A 16,087-nucleotide genomic window follows, 5' to 3' on the forward strand; every position below is an offset into this window, starting at 1 on the left:
TCCTAGATTTGTTGGCACCATAAAATTTTTCTTTTGCTATTCATTACTCTGCGTCTGACGCTTTTTACAAACACCTTTTCTCAATGCATTTCTCATATTCACACTTACCCCACCAGTGGGTCCATTGAACAGATGCTGGGCTCTGAATCCAACAAAAACAGCACCAAACTGATGGCTGTTAAAACCTGGGGGACTCCTTGCCCTTTCCTCAGCTCTTAGGTTTCAGAGCCCAAAGTGTGTTTGAGGAAATAAGACAACACAGATTACAAATATAAAATAATAGCTAAAGCTTTAGGAGAGAGAGTCAGTCATGCAACTGCAAACTCAACAGCTTTGATACACAAGTCTCTAATCCTCTTTCAGCTGAGCTGTTTTTATTAGCAAATTTCTGAATACAGATTCATAAGTAATGCCACACTGGGAAAAGACCAAGGGTCCATCGAGCCCAGCATCTTGTCCACGACAGCGGCCAATCCAGGTGAAGGGCACCTGGCAAGCTTCCCAAACGTACAAACATTCTATACATGTTATTCCCGGAATTATGAATTTTTCCCAAGTCCATTTAGTAGCGGTTTATGGACTTGTCCTTTAGGAAACCACCTAACCCCTTTTTAAACTCTGCCAAGCTAACCACCTCCACCATGTTCTCCGGCAACGAATTCCAGAGTTTAATTACGTGTTGGGTGAAGAAAAGTTTTCTCCGATTTGTTTTAAATGTACTACACTGTAGTTTCATCGCATGCCCCCTAGTCCTAGTATTTTTGGAAAGCGTGAACAGACGCTTCATATCCACCTGTTCCACTCCACTCATTATTTTATATACCTCTATCATGTCTCCCCTCAGCTGTCTCTTCTCCAAGCTGAAAAGCCCTAGCCTCCTTAGTCTTTCTTCATAGGGAGGTCGTCCCATCCCCGCTATCATTTTAGTCGCCCTTCGCTGCATCTTTTCCAATTCCACTATATCTTTCTTGAGATGCGGCGACCAGAATTGAACACAATACTCAAGGTACGGTCGCATAAGATAATTGGCATGGAACACATTTTTACTTTGTCTCTTGTTATATTAACAGGTACACCATATCTTTCTGGCCCATACACATCCTTCTTTAGCTGAGCCACACACACTTTGCTCAGTTTCCTTTATGTCAGATTTCAAGGCCTTTGATAGTACATTTGGCTCAACAGATAATTATCCTCAGCCAAATATTCACAGCTCATACCCTTCAAGGCTACTGTTTTCAGCTTCACAGGAACTCAATTCCTCTATTATATGACTGACAGACTGTCCATTCCTCCATCATCCCCTACTGGACCCCCAACTCTCCAGTTCTCCTGGGCCCTGTTTTTTTGGCTTCCCTCTAGGTCCCTTACAACAGTCTCACTTTAGATAGGCTGTTTTTGAACAGGTATTGTGCACAATTATGGGCTCATCATAAAAAGTCTACAGCCTTATGGAATGGAGACAGACTATGTAAAGAGCAGGGGCCATTAGAAGGTTTTGCATCCCTCTGAACAAGAGTACACCCATATTTCTAGAGCTCATTTTGCTCAAAGCACACTAGATTATCTTCTGATTTCAGATTTTTTATTTGCTGAGGTCCTAGATGTTGGGTTTTTAATCATTTCTGATCATGCTCCAGTGCTGCTCCAATGGGTACTAGTAGATGGGAGCCTTTACTTTGGAGAAGAATGTCAAACTTGCTCATGGCCCAGATTTTCAGCAATATTTAGTGCACAAATGGAAAGATTATTCCCCAAATAATGAGCAGCATGCTCACAGACCAGGACTTTTCTGGGAAGCCGCTAAAAGTGGATATGAGTGGTGAAAGTAACAAGATTAAATAGGGAGATTCTACTTCTCAATAAGGAATTAAAACTTGCTAAAGGTTGATGTCTGAAAGTAACAAAGAACAATTTCTAACCTTTCAGTGTAATTTAAAATTAATTACTACACCACAGAACATTTTCTGCTAATTTTTATGGACCATTCACCCACTTTGGAAATATGTCTGGCACTTCTCTGGCTCATCTGATGCGTGGGGTACAAGGGATGAGCTTTATACCTTTTTAATCGAAATGAGACAGAATAAACGGGTTTGTACAAATTTAGAATTTGAACAGTATTATAAGGACTTTTACAGAGCCGTATGGGCAACTTGTCGATTAAAGCTAACATTTTCATCAACTACATTTACCCCAATGATCTCAGGAAGATTTGACTACATTAAAGAGTCTGTTGACAGGGGTGGATATTGACAAGGCTATAGGGCAGGTGTCCACTAATAAGAGTCCGGGCCCAGATGAACTTCTAGTTGAATTTTATAAAATTTTAGGTTACCAAATTTCTCTACTTTGGCTGCGGTCTTCAGGAGTTCTGCAGCATGAGGGGCCTCCCTATTACTACTAATGAAGCTTTAATATCCCCAGTACCCAACCCTGGGAGGGACCCTGCTTTGGTGGAATCCTATAGGCCGATTTCTTTATGTTGATGTGTAGAGGAGTGTGGTAGCCGTGTTAGTCCACTCTTAAGGTTATCAATAGAAATCAAACAAAATAAAACAAGATACCACCTTTTTTTATTGGACATAACTTAATACATTTCTTGATTAGCTTTCGAAGGTTGCCCTTCTTCGTCAGATCACAGCTAGCACATTTGCTTATTTCCGATCTGACGAAGAAGGGCAACCTTCGAAAGCTAATCAAGAAATGTATTAAGTTATGTCCAATAAAAAAAAGGTATCTTATTTTATTTTCCATGTTTTATTTTGTTTGATTTCTAGTGATAACTTTATGTTGATGTGAAAAGTTACATCACAGTAATTACAGATTGTACACTGTCCATCCTAAATTAATGATGAAGTCACAAGTAGGTTTCACGCCCAGTAGAAACTCAACTGCTAACGTACATAATGTGATTGCAGTGATACAAGAAACCCAACGTCTAAAGACTAAAGGTGCCTTAATTAAATTTGACATTGAAAAAGCTCTTGGAGTCTATGTCCTAGAAATATCTTTTGTTAGCTCTTGGAGATGTTTGATTTTGAGGGCCAAATTTTGCATTGGATTCAGTTATTTTACAACTGGTTCGTGTGCCAGGAAGTTGTGTCAGAGGGAAGGCTTAGGACCAGCGCAAGTGGGAGGATACGAGTGACTGCTCACTGCCTACAAAGAACTAAAAAGTACCGGGGGTGGGGGGAGGAAAGAGATGCCAGGCAGGGTTCTCCTGCCCACCTACTCTGGGCTCAGGCTTGCTGACAATCGGGTGTCTGGCTATGCCCCTGGTCCACACTGGTAGAATCTGTGCAATTGCAAGAGATTCATTTTAAAGTTGTACATAGATTATATATGGCACCAATCTGGGTTGTTAAAATATGGCCAGGGAGGTCGGCAGCTTGTATGAAATGTGCTGGCCAGTAAGTGACATTCATTGTTTGTGGGAATATGCTCTGACCAAACCTTTTGGGAGGCTTTATGGGCCCATTTAGATTTGATGGGTGAGCAGGCTCCTTGTCAGATAGAGAGAGGGTGTGTCTGTTGGATAATGTTGAGCTGGAATGCCAAGTGGTGAGGCATGAGTTATTTTTATGTAGGGCCTCTCTGATTGCGAAGAAATATATTCTTCAATGGATATACCCTGAACTCTTGACAGTTTCTCTGCGGCAGAATCAAATGCAGAAATTGCTGAAAATGGAAAGAGACTGTTAGTCAAGGTAAGGGGGGGAAGCTATTAAGTTTTTACAAGTCTAGGCCCCCTTTTTGTATTCTTTGACAAAGCAGTTAACTACGCCGGTAAATTTGCTGGTTACCAAATAACGTTGGACAGTTTTGATTTCCTGTTGGTTGGAGGAGGAGAGATTTGGGATGTTTACTGAGAATTACTTATTAATTAAACAATCTGGTTTTCTTTTTCATGCTACAGATAGTTGGTCTATTTGGTTGTGTACCATAACGCTACGTTTACATGTTAAAGATGATTTTTCCATAAAATAGTTAAGAAGTCCAACCCAGGAGCTGAAAAGTTAATGCGTATTCATTAGGGTTATCTTCAAAACCTACCTGAATTACAGCCCTTTCAGAGCTAGCAGTGTCTACCTCCCCGTTTCCTTATTCACCTAGATGTATGAGGAGAGATGGGTCACAAATTAAATAAAATCTCCTTTCCCCCTTACATTTACCTTGTCTCCTTCAGCAACATGGCAGATGACCTCTCCAGTGGATGGGTTGACCGTGGGGAAGGTTTTCTTGCTGACAGCATCATGCCACTCATTGTTTATGAAAATCTGTAAAGAGATATTTAGCACATGAACACATCTAAATAGTGAGAGAATTTTACCCAACTCCTTTCCACAAATTGATTTCTACCTCTTGTTTTTCTACAGGAAGAGAGAAAAACCAGTTCCATGCAATGGAGCAAAACAAAGACTGAAGTACTGGTTTCTTTGTTTTATTACAAAGTTTTAATACTCCACCATAACCACAAAGGAGTTACTATGTAAGCCGCACTGAACCTGCTAATAAGCGGGAAAGCACAGGGTATCAGCGTTATCTACTATAGTAAAACACACCCTCAACATTCTGAAGCCCTCTGATGTCACTTACTTCATGAAGGGTTCGTGGTGGTGAAGCCAGCAAATTGAACATGTCTTTCTGCCCCGCCCTCGCGTCACAACGTGATGACGTAGAGGGAGGAACAGTAGGGCTTCAGAACAAGGGTGCGTTTTAACATGTTCAATTTGCTGGCTTCACCACCACGAACCCTTCATGAAGTAAATGATGTCAGAGGGCTTCAGAACGTTGAGGGTGCATTTTATTATAGTAGATTACAGGGAACTGTAGCTCCGCCCTTGCATCAAAATGCAATGATGTCGGGGACGGGGAAAGCAGAAGGCAGAAGTTCGCCTCCGTCAGCAGACGTACGCAGAGGCTTCAGGGGGAGGTTTTACGGTGTCCAGTGGATCGTGCGGGGGGGCAGGCAGTAACGCGAAGGGGGGGGGGGGTCAAATCGGAGGGAGGGGGGAGTCTGCAATTCGGTGGGAGGGGCGTGAAGGGGGCCTGGAACTCACAAGGGAGTGACGGAGGGAGGGAGGGAGGGGGGTCTGCAACTCGCCAGGGAGGGAGGATGGGTGGGAATTTACCTTACTAGCGCCCGTTTCATTGCGTTTCGAAATGGCCTTTTTAACTAGTAAATAAATAAAAAACAGCAAGAATATCAGTTGGTAATTGTATCTTGATGCATACCACCTTTTTCGGTCATGTGCGGATGTAAAAGTGAGTATTTCAACTAGAGACAAAAGCAGAATCATCACTTACTATACGCCAACGGTCACAGCACCTCCTAATAGGAAGTTTCTCATAAGCACAAAAAAAAAAAAACATTAAAGCAGCCCAGATCTTTAAATTCAACTCACAACTTCCTCCAACATGAAACAGTAGGGACAGGGGGGTAAGCACAGATGAGATGGTCAAATTCATTGTAGACAAATGCATGGTTTACCTAAAGTCATCTGATTTTTTTTGATCAGCAAACTGCAAATCAAATTTTCTAATTTGAGTGTTTCTATTAGCAATGTATAGAAAACCTGCTTCAACCACCAACATGAAAACTTAAGTTTGGACAAACATCCATACCCACATTTAAGCACCGTTGAGGAGGACTATGATACCAGCCCAAAAAAACTTCAAGGGCTTCCCATTCTCAGATGCTCTCCAATACTGCCAAGATCTTGTCCACCTACCAGCCTTAAGCAGCAGAGCCATAATAAAAAAAAGTGTGCCTATATTTTCAATCTACTTGCACCAAGATTTTCTAAACAATTTGGATGAAGGAGAAGTCCAAGGCCACAGGAATGCCTATTAGCCAGGGCTGGCCCTTCCCACAAGCAGGATTTAGTTTCAGGCATCCATAGCTTCAGGATATGCAAGCTCCACAGTACCCCCACCTGACAGACCGTTACTAGGTGGTTTGTTAGAATAGAGATTGGGCAATCTTAGACTGCAAACAGTACAACTATGAACAAGGACATGAAAAGCTATGTTTTTCTGGACTTTAAAAAGAGCACTGTTCTTGTACACAGAATCACACTTATTAATCCTGCTGAAATTTCAGAATTCAGCAAAGTAGAACATGTAGGCACATCAGCATTCCTACGTGTGGGAGTCACGGCCTGAATCCACCATGAGGATAAATGGAGTATCTTAGGAGGAAAGCTTGGACCCTGCTACAAGATAACCAGCAAAGGGGTCTTGACTCAGCAAGTGGAATATCTAGAGTGAGTGATGGGGTGAAATGTGCTTTAACAAATTTATCTTATTTAAGAAAAACAGGCCAGATTTTAAAATGGCATTTTGCATCTGCACCTAAATTTAAGATCTGTGTATTTGCCAACGCTCTGCAATAATATACTCAAGCTTTGCCTAAGGTATAAGTTTGGTACAAGGAGTAAAACCTTCCTCTTCCCATCCCTCAAAAAAAAAAAAAAATAGCCAGAACAAACAGGAGCAGGAAAGAGAAGCAAGAAAGACAACATGAACTGAGCACCCAGAACAGCGTGTGCTATAGACGCACCTCCACAGTGGATGCGCTGAAACACCCACTCCCCTCCACACAAAAATGAAAACTATTTAAGCATGTAGATGGCACATGGGAACTTAACCACAGGACAACTGAGCGTATCGCACAGTAAGCGCATACTAGCGTTTACTGCAGCTTAGTACAAGAATCCTAAAGGAGTTAAAAAGCAAGGGCCTCAAAGCAAGGCATCCTCTCTCTAGTGAGCTATTATAACATAAATCGTTCAATTCTACAAAAAAAAACAAACCCCAAAATTAGAATTACACAGTTAACATTGTACTGGGGAGAGAGGCTATGGCTGTACAATTTTCTTATTGTTACGTGAATATTGGCTCTATGTTGCTGTTACTCTTTTCTCATCAATAAAGATAAATACATGGTTAAAAAAAAAAAAAAAAAAAAAAGAATTACACAGTTAAAATACCATTATTATTATTATTATCCTATTAGAACATAAGTATTGCCGTACTGGGACAGACCGAAGGGTCCATCAAGCCCTGCATCCTGTTTCCAACAGTGGTCAATCCAGGTTACAAGTACCAGGCAAGAGCACAGGACAGTACAATCTATTTTATGCTGCTTATCTTAGAAATAAGCAGTGGGTTTTCCCCAAGTTAATTTTAATAACGGCTTATGGACTTTTCTTTTAGGAAGCTAGCCAAACCTTTTTAAAACCCCGCTAAGCTAACTACTTTTACCACATGGCACCTGAGTTGCTAAATTCCTCTCCTCACCCCCCCACATAGGCACCAGATTTGGGAGGGAGGGAGGAGGGGGGAAGAGACAGAAGGAGGCTTAGTAAATTAGACCCCTGGGTCTAGGATATGTGGACAAACTCCCAAAACAACACATTTAAAAGGTTAACCCTGCTAATTTATAACTTCACTAGCCGTTAAGCCTGTTAAAACGGGCGAGATTTCCAGCTACCCTCCTCGCCGCCGCTCCCTCCCCCCTCCGTGCCGGGCCCCCTGCACTGACCTGACAGCGCCTCTCACTTCCGTGTGAAAGCGCTGCAGGCAGCAGCAGAGCCCGATACAGAGGGGGGGGCGGGAGCGGTGGCGGGGATGGGGGGGAGGGTGGAGGTTGATGCAGGCGATGTTCATTTCCAGGCTCCAGCGGCAGTGTCCGACAGTCCGACTCAGTTTCCCTCTCTGTTCCGCCCTATGACATCATCACGTCTTGACGCGAGGGCGGGACAGAGAGGGAAGTCTCTACTGCGCATTTGCAGGTGAGTCGGTCATTTGCCATTTATATGTTTGATGTATTACTAGCACAGTCAATAGGGCATAATTCATGCTCAGAAAAAGAAAGTGTGGACTTTCACTTCTCACCAGTTAAGATTTCTCCATGGTATAAGAATATGGCATACAAGTTATCAGACATTTATTAACCACCACCCCAACCTCAAATCAGAGAAAAAGAACAGGCAGAAGGCGATCTTTCTTTTCCAGGTTCCAGTGCATGAAGCTGTGGAAAATATTCTCTCTTAGAAATATTTTTTAATAGTAGGTTAGAATTTAGTGAGTGTGACCACTTTACTGTTTAACTATAAAGAACAGAGTGATCAAAGTGTTAAGTGACCTAGGGACCTTTAGGAATGGAAAAACATTGTAAGTCATTTGCAGTGCTATTTTTCTAGCAAAAAAGGTGCCGGTACTCAAATGCCAGGCCACCCTTCAGGGGTGGGATGATCACTGAGGGACTCACCCCACAATAGCCAGGCCCCCTGCAACCAGTCACAGAATCTATGACAAGGCAGAATTGGTGTGTTGAGCCTGAGCTCTTTCATTAAAACTTGTGGTGCATGGGTCAATTTTAGCAGATACTGGAAAAGGTGCCGGTACTCAGTACCTTGACTTCCTTCTCATCAATGAAACTTGGATCCATAATTCCAAAGACCCGATAATCATAGAGCTATGTCCACCAGGATACAAAATCACTCATTGGACAAGAGAAGGAAAAAGAGGCGGAGGTATAGCTATAATTTATAAATCCCAATTCAGTTACAACAACAGCTGCATCAATCCTCCCCCAACTCGAAATAGCCACAGTCAGAATCACCCACCCTAACCTACATGATCAACTAAACATAATCCTATTCTACAGACCCCCGGCTAACTGGCAAGACGCACAGATACACATCACAGACTTCATATCAAATACTTGTCTGTCCTCCCAAAATGTCCTCATAGCAGGAGACATAAACCTCCATCTTGAAGACACAACCTCAAACAACGTACACGAATGCAAGGAATTCCTCCAACTATGGGAGATCCACTGGCCTAACATGCATCCCACCCACAAAAAAGGACACACACTAGACATCATAACTCAAATTTTCATCAGAAGCGAACCTCATATTCAGGGATACAAAATGGATAATCACACCATGGTCAGATCACTACAAGGCAACCACCTCCCTCCTCTGGAAAACAAAAGAGAAACAACAAAAACAAGAAAAGAAAACCTATACTACAAGAGGCAAAATAGACCCTCTAACATTCTGGCAACAAATATATACCGAGGAATGGAATACAACTACAGAATCACCCCAATTCCTACAAGAATGGGACAACAGATGCAGAACACTGCTAGACAAAATAGCACCGCTCCAAACCAGAACCTCACATAGGAATAACTCAATCCCTTGGTTTAACGAAGAATTGAAAGAACTAAAAACACAGGTCAGAAGACTAGAAAGGGCATGGAGCAAAAAAAAAGATGAACACACACTCAAAGAGTGGAAACAGGTACAAAGAAAATACAAATACAAAATCAGACATACCAAAAGAACAGAGTGGAGTGGAGGAGTGGCCTAGTGGTTAGGGTGGTGGACTTTGGTCCTGGGGAACTGAGTTCGGTTCCCACTTCAGGCACAGGCAGCTCCTTGTGACTCTGGGCAAGTCACTTAACCCTCCATTGCCCCATGTAAGCCGCATTGAGCCTGCCATGAGTGGGAAAGCGCAGGGTACAAATGTAACCAAAATAAAATAGATACTATTGGAGATTCTACATGGAATGTTGGAGATTCTACATGGAATGTTGCTATTCCACTAGCAACACTCCATGTAGAAGGCTGCGCAGGCTTCTGTTTCTGTGAGCCTGACGTCCTGGGACGTCAGACTCACAGAAGCAGAAGCCTGCGCGGCCACATTGGTGATCTGCAAGGGCCGACTTCTACATGGAATGTTGGAATAGCAACATTCCATGTAGAATCTCAAATAGTAGCAACAGTGGAGGAGTGGCCTAGTGGTTAGGGTGGTGGACTTTGGTCCTGAGGAACTGAGATCGATTCCTGGCACAGGCAGCTCCTTGTGACTCTGGGCAAGTCACTTAACCCTTCATTGCCTGCTGCATTGAGCCTGCCATGAGTGGGAAAGCGCGGGGTACAAATGTAACAAAAAAAAAAAACGCATTACAAAACTATAATAGGACCAAACTACAAGGACACGCACAAACTCTTTTCACTTGTAAACAGTCTCCTAAACACCACACGGGTCACCTCGAGTAGCACAAACACCCCATCGGCAACCAACCTAGCGAACTATTTCAACGAAAAAATTACAAAGTTACGACGCACGATACCGAGCAATACCATTGAGTACACAAGCATCCTTGAATGCTTAGACCCAAATCCTGGGGAATACCCAGCCGATCGATCATGTACCAATTTTGACCTGATCTCAATAAATGAACTCACACACTGGCTCAGTAAATGTGCCAAATCTCAATGCAAACTTGACACTTGCCCTACCAGCCTAATAAGATCCGCACCCAAACAATTCAAACAAGACCTCACGAACCAAGTAAACTATAGACTCATAAATGGACTCTTCCCCATGGAAAATGGAAATATCCTACTCACTCCTCTGCCTAAAGATACCAAGAAAAGCACAATGGACTTAACCAACTACCGACCAGTCGCTTCCATCCCACTCACAACAAAATTGATGGAAGGCATAGTGACGAAACAACTCACGGAATGCCTGACCAAACACTCAATTCTACGTGAGTCTCAATCAGGATTTCGATCAAATCATAGTACTGAAACTGTACTAGTGTCGGCAATGAACACATTCAAAACAACGATCGCAACCGGCAAGAACATACTCATTCTACAATTCGACATGTCTAGTGCCTTCGACATGGTGGATCATGGAATACTATTACACCTACTAGAGTACTTCGGAATCGGAGGCCCAGTTCTCAAATGGTTTGAAGGATTCCTCACCACCAGATCCTACCAAGTAATAATGAATACGGACAGATCGCCATCTTGGAGACCAGAATGCAGAGTTCCCCAAGGATCCCCCCTCTCACCAACTATCTTCAACCTAATGATGATACCACTAGCCAAACTCCTAGCCAACCAACACCTTAACCCCTACATATATGCCGATTATGTTACGATCCACATCCCGTTCAAAAGTGACTTAAACGAAATAACCAACGAGATCAACCAGAGCTTCCAGACCATGCACTCTTGGGCGGACTCATTCAACTTAAAACTCAACGCAGAAAAAACTCTAGTTCTCACCTCCCAATACAATACAAACAACTACCCTACAATAACCACACCCTACTGCACACCTCCTATCTCAGAAAATCTGAAAATCCTTGGAGTCACCATTGACCGAAACCTCACTCTTGACACCCACGTGAAGAATACGATGAAAAAAATGTTCCAATCGATGTGGAAACTCAAAAGAATAAAACCTCTCTTCCCAAGAAACATCTTCCGCACCCCAGTACAGTCATTGGTAATAAGCCACTTGGACTACTGTAACGCTCTGTATGCAGGCTGCAAAGAACAGACCATCAAAAAACTCCAGACAGCCCAGAACACCGCAGCCAGACTCATTTTTGGAACACCTAAATACGAAAGTGCGAAACCCCTCAGAGAGAAACTGCACTGGCTCCCGCTCAAGGAACGAATTGAGTTCAAGATCTGCACGACTGTACACAAAATCATTCATGCAGATGCCCCACTCTATATGCTAAACCTAGTGGACTTACCGCCCAGGAATGCCAAAAGATCGGCCCGCAAATTCCTGAACCTGAACTTCCCCAGCTGTAAAGGAATGAAATACAAACAGGCTTATGCTGCTACCTTTGCGTACAAAAGCACACAGTCTTGGAATGCACTACCCATGGCCCTGAAAACCATGACCAATCTAACAAGCTTTCGCAAAGCTTTGAAAACACATCTCTTCAACAGAGCCTACAAAAGTCACCCGCAATGAAACAAATCATTCCTTAAACTACCCACCTAAAACACCTCTCACACGACCTTACCTAACACCTTTCCATCTGAATTCCTCTTTCACCTCAGCTTATGATCGACTGTTTTCTTAAATCATGTAACGACGTTCTCATTTCCATACTCTGTAAGCCACATTGAGCTTGCAAAAAGGTGGGAAAATGTGGGGTACAAATACAATAAATAAATACCCCCTCAACAAAAGCCCTGGTCATTTGTATCATTACTTGGGAACAATTTATGATATGTTCCATGGTATATTTCTTACCATGTATGTTCGCACATTATTGCAATACCATTTGTAATCCTGTTACCCGGAAATGGCATCAGCCATTACGGCAAATGTAAGCCACATTGAGTCTGCAAATTGGTGGGAAAATGTGGGATACAAATGCTACAAATAAATAAACAATTTATGACTTTCTGTGTAACTTCCATGTAGCTGTGTTATTTGTATTAATGTTATCCACAATTCCAGGAATAACATGTATAGAATGTTTGTACATTTGGGAAGCTCGCCAGGTGGCCTTGGCCTGGATTGGCCGCTGTCGTGGACAGGATGCTGGGCTCGATGGGCCCTTGGTCTTTTCCCAGTGTGGCATTACTTATGTACTTATATCCTCTACTGTCCTCCTTTCCAATCTATTTAATCCTATTGACTATTGTACCATCCCAATTCCTAACAAAATTCCATTAACTCAATTTTTTCCCATTCCTAAAGGTCCCTAGGTCACTTCACACTCTGTTCACTCTTAACAGTGAAATAATACACATTCAGAAAGTGGTCATACTTACTAAATTCTAACCTACTATTAAAACATATTTCTATCTATTTAGATTGTAAGCTCTTTTGGGCAGGGACTCTTTGTATCAGTTGTTCAGCGCTGTGTGCGTCTGGTAGCGCTATACAAATGCTAATAATAATTATATCTAAGACAGAATATTTTCCATAAAGCGATCTTTTAGATATCGGAGCACCAGTACTTCCCTTTAGCTTACAAGAACGGTCACCTACCTTATTATAATGAATGTCCGGCTGAGGATTGGGGACAGGAATAGCTGCAGCCGAGAATCTACTGTGGATCGGATAAGAAAAGCAAGAAACCCTGCAGCAGAAATTACCTACAACCGTCCGGTGCATCTTTAAGGCAAAAGCTAGCGTCCACTATAAAGAAAAAAAAGAGCGATTAAGAACAATATCGAACTAATCTTCCATCTGCCCCAACTAAACTCAAACACTACTACACCTGACCCGCCTCGGCGCCTCCCACTCCCCCCTCCTATTTCCGCAAACACTCAGCAGCAGAAGTCCCGCCCACTTCGCCGCCAGTCACACTGATGCAAGAGGAGGGACCCAATCAGGTCACGTCATGGTCGGCACAGACTGTGGGGTTGAGCAAAAGCAGCTGAGCCTTAGTGGGACTGGGAGGAGGAGTGTGAGCAGTTGGGTGGGGAGATGATGACCTTTGTCTGTTCAAATGTGTTTTTATCCTGCTCCAAAAAAACCAGCAGCACTTCCTCTAACAGCCTACCAGCTATCACTATCTCTTTCCCTTTAACCGTATAAAGCACAGGGTGTTTCAAGATCCGTGTGTACTGTCTACAAGTGGCAGTCTTTGCTTTCCGCTACAGTTTAAAGGGCTATGCGTAAAACTTTCCGCACGCGGTCTTGACTGGTTCCGTTTAGGAAGCATGGCATTCAGCGAGAAATGCACAACGCGGCACTGACTGCATGCTTTTTTTTTTTTTTTAATCATTCATTATATGCAAATGTATTACAAGTAGTAGATTACTCTTTAAATGTGCGATGCACAGAATACAGCCCCTATCTTTTACAAGAAAATGTTTACGGGAGTTCAGAAACTGTCCTAGCATGACGGTGGCTTCTCGGTAGAGCAGCGCTTTTAAGTGAAATGGAGCGTTCCCCTTTCCTTCAAAGCTAACGATCACAGCCCTCTGACTTCCAAAATTAACTTGTGCTGCCTCTGTCTACTTTAAACTACACAGCGTTTCGAGGAAAAAAAAGCTATACACAGCACATGTACACACACATGAAAGCTACGTGTATGAAAGCTATATGTCGCAGTGAAACACTGTGGAGGTGCGTCTACAGCAGACGCTGTTCTGGGTTCTCAGTTCATGTTCTCTTTCCTGCTCCTGTTTGTTCTGGCCATTTTTTTTCGAGGCATGGTATACCGGGATGTTTGACAGCCAGTTGGTGGACATGGTCCTTCTGTATGTAGCTAATATAAAACTATAACAGTGCCCACATAACCCCCCTTTCTCCCTTCTCCCACCCCACCCCCTAATTCAAGCAACACAGAGGAGGTTGCACAAGCAAATGCAAGACCATCAAGATGAAGTGACAGGAGGAGTAGGAACCTTTAGAGTCAACTACATTTTCTACTTAGTTTCTGCTTATTAACAACCCGAACTTTTACTGACTTCTGCTCAGTCTGTGTTGAGGCACCAGTCCTCAGTTTTACTCGGAACTTCTTCCATTTATTTTTGGCTGGAAAAAGGAAATTTTATCTCCCCTAAATAACTCTCCGCATGCTCTGAGATTGGAGCTGGATCCTTATTTACATCCAGTGTTGTGCTGCAGCAGGCTCTCACAGGCTCGCAAGAGCCGGTTGTTAAGTTTTTAAGAATTTTGGGAGCCGGTTGTTAAAGTAGGGCCCTCCATGGCTACTTTAACAACTGTCTCCCAAAATGTGGGCTTGGGCCCCCTGCTGAATTATCTTTTACTTTGCTGGTGGGGATGCTGAGCCCTGCCAGCCAAGTAAATAGACTACTGCTGCTCCCCGCTCCTTGTTTCCAGCTCTAGGCAGCAGGCTGGGACTTCTGGAGCATGTGAGAGAAGTTCCAGCATGCTGCTCAGAGCAAGACGTTGGGAGTGGTGGCAGTCCATTTATTGGCTGCCAGCAAAGGTATGCCTAGCGTGCGCGCACGAAGGGAGGGAGGAGAGAGAGGCAAGTGTTGCTGCCCCCCGCCGGCCACCCCTGGCCCTTCCAACTGCAGAGCTGGCTACGTCCGGAGAAAGAGCCTGTTGTTAAAAATTTACCAGCACACCCCTGTTTACATCTATCCGTCCTCTGGGACAATAAAGAAAAAGCCTACAGCAACCTTTATCAATTGGACCATCCAAGGATATCAGAACCAGAAACTCTAAAGTTCATACCTGCAATCCGCGAGTTAAAAAATTTATTTGAACTACATAATCTACTTCTATAACTCTGAATCTTTTAGATTCCTTAAAACCAGGGCTTTTTTTTTTCGAAGGGGTACTGAGTACCGGCACCTTTTTCATTGTCTGCTAAAATTGACCCATGGCCAGTGGCGTACCAAGGGGGGGGTGGGGGCGGTCCGCCCCGGGTGCACGCCGCTGGGAGGGGGTGCCGCGCGCCTGTCGTCTCTTCGTTTTCATGCTCCCTTTGCCCCGGAACAGGTTATTTCCTGCTCCAGGGCAGAGGGAGCATGAAAACGAAGAGCCGGCAGGCGCGCAGCACCCCCCCCCCCAGCGGCGTGCACCCGGGGGGGTTCTTTCGTCGGGGGATCGGGAGTTCTTTCGCCAGGGGAGGGCGTCGCGCTGTTCCGGGGGGGCGCTGCACCCGGGGGGGCGGGGGCGCATCGGTGATCCGCCCCGGGTGTCAGCCCCCCTAGGAACGCCACTGCCCATGGCCCCAAGTTTTAATGAAAGAGTCCATTCTCTACACACCAATTCTGTTTTGTCATAGGTTCTGTGACTGGTTGCAGGGGGCCTGGCTACTGTGGGATGGGTCCCTCAGTGATCACCCCACCCCTGAAGGGTGGCCTGGCATTTGAGTACTGGCTTTCTTTTCTACCTGAGGTTTTCAATTTGTTACCAGAGTACTCACTCCAGACTAAATTGCACAAAATACTCCTTACACCATATATACTTTGATTTGTTTCTTTATTACACATGCCTATTGCCTCTAACCTCGCAATTCACATTCTCACATGGCTCACACCCCCTTAATATAATAAACCTCTACATCTCTTTTTCATTTAATCCAGGGCCGTGCCGATGAGGTAAGTGCCGCAGAGGGGCGCCCACCTCTGGAGGGCGCCGCCGCGGTGCTTACCCTCGCCCCGCCGAGGACTTTAAATCTTTTGGCACCAGAGAGGTGGGTGCCGCCGCTCCCGCCACTCCCGCCGCTCCCGCTGCTCTTCATGATCCTGGCACCCCCCCCCCCCTCCCGCACCAGCCCTTTAAATTTATTTGCCGAGCGAGC

General features: G+C 44.1%; 1 protein-coding gene across 2 annotated transcripts in view; it reads right to left on the minus strand.

Annotated features, from left to right (window-relative positions):
- LOC115479552 (aldehyde dehydrogenase, mitochondrial-like) overlaps positions 1–13,067 on the minus strand; it is a 68,972-nt gene extending 55,905 nt beyond the window's left edge. For both annotated transcript variants that reach the window (XM_030217520.1, XM_030217521.1), the window contains exons 1-2: positions 12,847–13,067; positions 4,176–4,280 (exon numbers count right to left, since the gene is read on the minus strand). In XM_030217520.1, the coding sequence (XP_030073380.1) occupies positions 4,176–4,280; positions 12,847–12,972 (231 nt within the window). In that variant the 5' untranslated portion in view covers positions 12,973–13,067. The remainder of the gene's footprint in view (positions 1–4,175; positions 4,281–12,846) is intronic.
- Positions 13,068–16,087: the final 3,020 nt, after the last annotated feature.

The sequence above is a fragment of the Microcaecilia unicolor genome, chromosome 11, assembly GCF_901765095.1.
Source record: "Microcaecilia unicolor chromosome 11, aMicUni1.1, whole genome shotgun sequence".
NCBI classification, from domain to species: domain Eukaryota; kingdom Metazoa; phylum Chordata; class Amphibia; order Gymnophiona; family Siphonopidae; genus Microcaecilia; species Microcaecilia unicolor.